The 8253-nt window shown below is 42.7% G+C and overlaps 1 protein-coding gene across 1 annotated transcript in view; it reads right to left on the minus strand.

The window, feature by feature from the left end:
• The window catches only part of LOC109298789 (cytosolic phospholipase A2 epsilon-like), a 106268-nt gene extending 99718 nt beyond the window's left edge, over window positions 1–6550 (minus strand). Inside the window, exons 1-2 of the mRNA XM_019519067.1 lie at window positions 6451–6550; window positions 5967–5999 (exon numbers count right to left, since the gene is read on the minus strand). Of these exons, the coding sequence (XP_019374612.1) occupies window positions 5967–5999; window positions 6451–6477 (60 nt within the window). The 5' untranslated portion in view covers window positions 6478–6550. The remainder of the gene's footprint in view (window positions 1–5966; window positions 6000–6450) is intronic.
• Window positions 6551–8253: the final 1703 nt, after the last annotated feature.

Consider the following 8253-nt stretch of genomic DNA (forward strand, 5'->3'; position numbering starts at 1 on the left):
TGTCCCTCTGTTGTTTTCTTAATTGGGTGATAAACACTGAGTTAGGGGGTGATAAACATAGTTATCAATTCCCTGCTGAGCTAATCAGAGCATCCTGCTGGGCCTAGCCATGCCCCCCTCCCCATTCAGCTCAGTGGTGTGGAAGGGGGTGGGAGAGCTGCTCTAGCACCCTCAGCTTATAGCCTGAGCCACTGCAAGCATATGCCTGCATGCCTGGGATGTCTATGCAGTTACAAACTGGTTCAACCTAGCCAGGTTAGACTAACCTGCAAAGATTGAATCAATTCAGGCTTTTTAAATGTCTGTCCCTAGCCCAGAAGACTAAGATCAAATTCAGTGGCATAACTAAGGTGTGGTGATTGAGACATCAAACCCAACAGGCTAATGTTCTCCAACAGGCAGGCATTCCCTCATATTAGTTTTGATTAATGAAATTCCAACATTCATGCCCCAGCCCATGGCTGGAAAAACAGACCAAGTTCTGAAACACCTCTCTCTAGATCAAAAATACCTGCTACTGCTTCTCAGAACCAGCTCCTCTAGACTCAGCCCTAATTTCAATAACTTCTGGACACGAAATCCCTCTGAGTTAGACTCTATGCTACACAGAAAACATAAATCTGTAATAAAAATATTAATAATCTGGGGGATGGGAGGAAGAACTGAGACCCCACGGCAATTGTGGGCAAAGATGAGATCCCCAGATAACCTACCCACACCAGATGGAATACTCTTGGGTCCCTATTTGACCTCCCATGAGGAGTCCATAAAAATCAATGGAAGCCTATTGTCTGCAATGATAAAGCCTCATTTGGAGCACTATGTGCAGTTCAGAGCTCCACATTTTTAAAAGGAAATGGAGGAGTTAGAGAGGGTCCAGAGGTGGGTAACAAAGATGCTACCCAAAATCAGCATGGATTTATGAAAAACCAATCATGTGGGTTGGATAAAACTACTAGATAACTGGCTTAATAGCCTCAGGCAAAGGGTAATTTTTAACAGGTCCATGTCAAAATGGCAGGAGGTTTTGAGTGGAATCCCGCAGGGGTCTTTCCTTGGTCCAGTGCTATTAAACATATGTGTTAATGATTTGGATCTTGGCATAGGAAGCTTCTTGAACAAGTTTGTGGATAACACAATACTGGGGTGAACTGTAAACACATTGGAGAATGCAAGTACAATTCAGAAGGATCCTGACAGATTGGGAAGTTGGGCTAGAGCTAACAGGATGAAGTTCTGTGTAGACAAATGCAAGGCACTACACCTCAGGAGGAATAATAAAAAACACAAATACAAAATGGGGGGCTTCTGGCTGGATGCCAACTCTATGGAAAAGCACTTGGGAGTCTTGGTAGATCACAGACTCACTATTAGTCTCCAGTGTGATGAAGCCACACAAAAGGCAAATGTTGTTTTGGGATGCATCAATAGAACATTAGGTACAAAACAACACCATTTCATTTCAACTTCCATTTCACCATTTTGAAGGGACAGTGTTTCATTTCATCATTTGGTTTCAAAGCACTTTTCCATTTCCTGGGCCCTCAGATCTGTGCACAGGAAGACAGGAGGCTGCCACTGCCGCCTGGGACCAGTGCTGGGCACAGACCGTGCTGAGCGCTGGAAAGACTGCTGCTGTAGCTGGCCCTAGCCAGCAGCTGCAGCATACTGTCATCCCACGCACAGATCGGGGTCCCCTGCTCCTGGGGAGGGCTGTGTCAGACTCCTCCTGGGGGGTGCGGGCCACCAGATTTGCACGCAAGATGACAGCAGGCTGCTGCCTGGGACTGGTACTGAGGCCAGGAAAGCCTGGCTTTGAAACTTGAAATGTTTCAAAAGTTTCAAAACCTTTCAAGTACCCTTGTTTCGTTTTGAACCAGTTTTGAAGCCTTTTGTTTTGTTTCCATTTCACTCATTTGAAGCACTGTGTGCAGTTCAGAGCTCCACATTTTTAAAAGGAAATGGAGAAGTTAGAGAGGGTCCATAGGTGGGTAACAAAGATGCTACCCAAAATCAGCATGGATTTATGAAAAACCAATCATGTGGGCTGGATAAAACTACTATAAGGTGGTGAAGCTTGAAACATATCAAAACAGCTTCAAAATGAAAAACCTGACAAAATTTCGCACAGCCCTACAAAACATGGGAAGTGACAGTGCCTCTACTCAGCACTGCTTAGGCCTCATTTGGAGTGTGCAGTTCAGAGCTCCGTATTTTAAAAAGGAAATGGAGGAGTTAGAGAGGGTCCATAAGTGGGTAACAAAGATGATAAAGGGCTCAAAAGGCAAGTCATATGCAGAGAAGCTGAAGGAGGTAGGTATGTTCAACTTGTGGAAGAGGCACTTAAGAGAGGACATAAAAGCAGTCTTCAGATATTTGAAGGGCTGCCATAAAGAAGAGGGAAAGCACCTTTTCTATCTTGCTGCAGAGGGGAACATGAACTAATGGCCTGAAGTTGAAGCAAAGTAAATTTAGGTTGGATGTCCAGAAAAGGTTCTTCACTGTTAGAATAGTGAGGCGGTGGAATAGATTGCCTACATAATCTGTGGACTCTTCATCACTGGAGGTGTTCAAGAGGAGGTTGGACAGCCACTAATCAGGGATGACTTAGGGGTAGCTAAGTTTATTTTCTATTATGGTATCCCCCTCCTCCTACCCAAGACACACACACACTTTTTTCTGCTACATACTTCTGGGTATTTTTAAGCCTCCCCAGAGGCATTTGGTGTTGCCTACAGCTAAGGCTGGGGACTTCAACGGGGGTGTGTCAATTCTCCTGCTAGGAGCAAAGCCAGAGGTTCTTGGCTAGAGGCTGTTGTCCCTCCACTCAGAGTCAGGCCAATCATCATATTTGGGGTCAGCAAGGAATTTTACCTTATGGTCAGATATGTATGGAGAGTGGGGGGGGGTGTCTTCCTCTCTAGCAGAGGGTATGATGGACCTCTTGAGCATACACTGACAGCATTTTATAGAAGCAGGACATTGGTTGCTGTAGTTCACTTGCTTTATCTGTGGCAAGTTAGGGTGTTGGATCTCTGTTGTGTTGGGGTCTTGGGTAATCTTATGCAAAGTTTAAATTATGGTTTTTACAGGGTGGTTTGGATCAGTCAGGATAATTCTGCCACAGGCAGGGGGTTGGACAAGATGACTTCTGGAGGTCCCTTCCATACTCTATGACTATGACTAAGTGTGCAGAAGGAGAGGATCAAAAATCCTGGGGAGCTGCTCATAAGTGAAGTGGTGAAAAAAGGAAGGAAACTCAATTATTTGTTCTACATCCTGAAAATCATCCATAAGAGCAGGCTATATCCTCTTATCATTAAACATAGTGTAAGAGCAATGTTGTAGCCATGATGGTCCAGAACCCTATCATCATTCAGTCCTATGTAAAGCCTCCAAATATGTCAGAAAGAAGCAATCTATATAAGGTTCTTAGTGAGTCAAAGGAAATCTTTTAATCTGAGCTGGTTGCAAATTCTGATTTTCAATTAAATTTTTCATTGACTGAGTTATTTATTTTGAAGAACTTTCTTTGTGATCAGCCAGATTTATTGTTTTCCATTTACCAAAATACCACTGAACATTTCTTTTAAAAAAGTTTTAAAAATTCCAAAAAGTAATATAATTTTCAATGCTTTTTTCTAATTCCACTACCCTATATTATTTAGCCTGAAAATTTTATTTTACTTAAATTCTATATTTCAGAAATTATGCACAAACTCTCCAGAATAATTTACTTCTCTAGCTTAAACTAAGCTTGGGAAAGTTTCTGTTCACAAGACAACTTTTATAAGGAAATTAGGAAAAACATGAGGCAATGTGAAAATCAGAACATAATGGTCAATGGTATAACTGTAGCAGGAATATTTACACAACCATTATGAGAGCTGAGGTGATCCTGTATACAGGCCCCAAGTAGATCTGACTCCAAATACACCTGAGTAGCTGAGTATGACTGTCCAGGCTCTGATACACCCTTATTTATATAATCAGTAGCATAAATGGTGAGGGCAGAGTGAGGAGGGAGGAGGATGGTCACCAGCAATCCTAAGAATGGCCCTTTGGGGTGAGTGGGCATCAAAGTAGCCACCATCACAACCAGCGGTGCAGTAACTGCAACAGCCCAAGGTACAGAGATGTCCTGTTCATAGGATCATTAGGAAAGTAGGGTTGGAAGGGATGTCACAAGTTCATCTAGTCCAGCCTCTTCCTCAAAGCAGGATCATCCCTGTTATGCCTCTACATATCAATTAGGACCTTCTCCAATACGAGTAAGTACCTTAAGTCAGGCCTTATGTCACTAGTCAGAGTAGATGTATATTTTCAAGCTACATTGCAAAGCCCTTATTCATAACAATGAGCACAAATTCACATAGTACTGTAACGTTTTCAAGGCAATTACTTACGTAAGGAATTGCTCATCAGTATGAGTAAAGGCACCTGCAATCTGGTCCTTTACATGTTCCTGAAACCCCAGTTACTCAAAGCAGCATTCCAGCTGTATTAAGTACACTGCTAACACTGTACCACTTGCTTCCATTTGAAGACTATCCTATGTAGTACTGTTTGTGTGTGTGTGGGTGGGTGGGTGTGCAAAATGAGCCATATTTGATTTGGATTCAGCCCAAATCAGGGACAGTAATTCAATTTGTTGATTCAGATTTGATCTGGCCAAATCCAAAGATTCGATCCCCGATTTGATTTAGCCAAATCTGAAGATTTGATGCTGATTCTCTGAATCAGCAATTCAGCCATAGACACAGCTTTAAATGTTTTTTCTACATACCTCAAGGTACCAGGCATGGCTCATGGATGCTGCGATGCTGGGGCGTATAGAGCGTCCCACAGGAGTGCAGGGGGGCCCCCTCATGCTTGGCGGCAAACCAGGAAGTGGACCAGAAGTACTTCCGGTGCACTTCCAAGTCCACTGTCAAGCACGCAGGGAGGCCCCCTGCACCCCTTCGCAGCTCAGCGATCAGCCACAGGGTGACCCTGGGTGACCCCCCAGACCCAGAAGGCACCAGTTACCAAGCCAAGGGGAATGGGGGGTGGGGCGGGGACCTATGCACTCCGTGGTAGACCTGGAATTGGACTGGAAGTGCTTCTGGTCTACTTCCAGGTCTGCCCCCGGCACTCCTGTAGGATGCTTCATCTGCCCCACCATCTCAGCATTCACAAGCCGCCTAGTACCTTGAGGTAAGTAGAAAAAAAATCTAAAGCTGTCTCTATGTCCAAATCTTCAAATCTTTCTGAATTTCTCCAAATGGATTTGGACCGTTCCGATTCGATTCAGAGAGATTAAATGGTCTCCTGATTCAGCGTGGATTTGGAGATTCAGCCACTGAATCGAGCCGAATCTCCACCAAATCAAATCAGTGACCAAAGCTTCACACAGCCCTCATATTTTATTATTTATATATATATATGTTTTTACATGCCTCAGAACAGGAAAAAATGGGTACTATACATTCTTGACAGTCTGCTCCTTCTATTGTATATTTTAAAATATTGCACTGTAAAGCACAGTTAAAACAATGGTAAATATCAAAATTTAGGAGAGGAAAAATCAAGTTGAAGGGGTAATAACAAATGAGAGAGTCAATTTAAACAAGTCCTCTTTTATGAAGAAATGGATGCACTAAAAGAACATATTTTTCTGCCATTGAAACCAAAACATAGATTAAGAAAATTTACAGGACCAGAAGTTAAAAGACAGTATGCCTAGATGCAGTACCAATGTGGTAGGCACATACCAGAAATGTTAGAGACAGAGAGAGATTAGACTGAATCCATTCAACTGATAAACATATAGTTGTTTCTCCCATAAAGATAACATTGTAATTCAAATTATTGGTGAGTAGCAATATTGTCAATATCTTCCTCCTCTTCCCCAACTTTGTTTGCTCCTGACATTTATATTAAGCACTTTATAGCATTTAATAATGTTCCACTTAATTATTGCCTACCGGTCTCACTGGTGCCTGAACAGTGCTTTGATTCTGAGGGGAAACAAGAAAGGAAAATGTCAACATTAACAGAAGTCTTTCAATTTCATTTTCTACTCTATTGCTATTTTTATAATCCCACACATTGGAACCAAAGTTAAAGAGATTCATTAAGCCCTTAGGCTCCATAGTAACCCCGCTGCCTCCATTGCATGGCATGGCAGAGGGTTTTTCCTTCATTCGTGTAGGATTGTTCCTACAAGGGTTGTTCCTTCATTCTTGTAACTGTGCTTAGAGCAACTTCAGACAGCCTATACATGCCATAAAATTTTGTTTCGCACCAGAGTAGAGGAACAACCTTTGCAACTTGAGGTGCCAGAGGAACAGCAAAATCTGCAGTCCACAAATTTTTCCATACAGCTTTCACAAATAATCTTCTGCTGTGAACCCTTGAAATGGAGCATCCAACAACTGTAGTTGTCTTGGGGGGAGTGGGGGTTCTCACCTCATTTGAGCTTATAGTAGATCCCATTTTAATTCCTGTTGCATACAAGTCAGTTGTTGAAGGAGGTGGTTGAGAAGTGTATCCTACAGCTGGAAGCAATTCTGCTTACCGTCTTTAAATTGGCAGGTGTGGGTGAGTATGTGTTTTATAAGCAAACTCAAAACCCCGCCCCTCAGTCATTTCCAACAATTAAGCCACTCCCCCCTTTCCTGGATCCCTTAGAATGAGTCTCCTGACTCAGACAAAGGACAAAGACTATTGCTTCTACAGCTGCCTTGACTTTACTAGTGATACTGAAATAAGAGGTCTTCTTTTTTCCTCAGGTATAAGCTTTCTAGCAAATAAAAAGTAACATAGCACATCTATGTAGAAGCTGAATCCTGAAAGGATGCCAAAACATTTGTGACTCATTGGACAGCAGCCAATATGTATGTCTCCACTGCAGTCACATTAGCACAGAGAAGTATAGAGATTGCCAAGATAGCTTTAAATTAGCCAACATGGGTACTAATAACAGTCTAACTGCAGCTCCATGGTCTGCAAACTCACCTGAGGAGCAAGTAAATAAGCCCACGCAGAGCTGTGTGTTGCTGTGGTTATGCTGCAGCTGGTACCCAAGCCAGTTCATTTAAAGCTAAAGCTACCTCAGCACTACATACAAGGTTTGCCTGCAAAGGGCAGAACTGTACAAAGCTAAGCTAGCTATCTCTTCCACGCTAGGCTGGGTACTAGAAGCAACATAGCTGCATTAGCTCAGTGCTCTGCACAGCCTACTAGTAATACCCTGCTTCTCAGCCTGCCTAGTAAACCTACCTTCAGTGACTCAAGTGTAGCAATGCCCAAATATCAGACATTTTCCAGTACAACAGTAAAAAGATGGCTCCCATCCTAAAAAAACTTGCAATCCAAATCTAGATACGACATGCATGATCAGCATCAGGGAAGGAACAGGGTAGGAAATGGAAAGGGTTACAATAAAAGACTGCATGGTTTCAGTGTAGGAATGTGCTTACATTAGGAGTTCAGTTCAAAGGATGCTATTCCATTTTTCGTTACAGATCCTTAACATAAATCTACATTAAATGATTATGAACAATAAAAAATGCAAGAGCCACACCTGAGATGCACTGTCCTTGTACATCTCGTAAAACTGGTTTTTCTAGCCTTTGGAAGACAAGCGCTTCCCTAGAGGAAAATCTATGCGTCCTTGGCCTGATGAAGAGTGTTTGTGCCTGAAAGATTGCAAAGAAGAATTTTTTCCAAATATTTGAGTTGGTCTAATAAAAGATGCCAGATTTACCCAAAGAACCTTATCTACCAAAGTCTGATGACTTCAGGGATATTAACAAAGAGCCTGGGATATCCGCCTCCCACATTCCAGAGCCATATTGTCAGAGTTTCCACAGGCAGCAACTGTCCTACTAGCCCTTCCTAGACACATTGTGTTGCTCCCAAATTTACAGTATTTTTCCAACATCTTTAACAGTATTTGTCAGTGCTACCTTTAGCCACTGGCACATACTCTTTAAAGGTGCAATGGGATCTGATCCCTAATCCCAATAAACGTGTTTTCTCCTATGTCACACATAAACAGCAGGAGGTGCAATTATTAGAAATATTAGTTTCATCCGTTTTGTGAGAATCCAAATACAAACGTTAGCATGGCCAGGAGAAGGTTAGCTGCCATCATTTCCATCTCTCCCCACCCTCCAAATGGTACAGTTATGTGGCAAGATCTCCGATTCTCTCTGAATGAATTGTTCAAGGTCACCTTAGTTTGGGGGGGGGGGGGGGGGGGGGGGG

This window comes from Gavialis gangeticus, unplaced genomic scaffold, assembly GCF_001723915.1.
Source record: "Gavialis gangeticus isolate Ggan-Ray unplaced genomic scaffold, GavGan_comp1, whole genome shotgun sequence".
NCBI lineage: Eukaryota > Metazoa > Chordata > Crocodylia > Gavialidae > Gavialis > Gavialis gangeticus.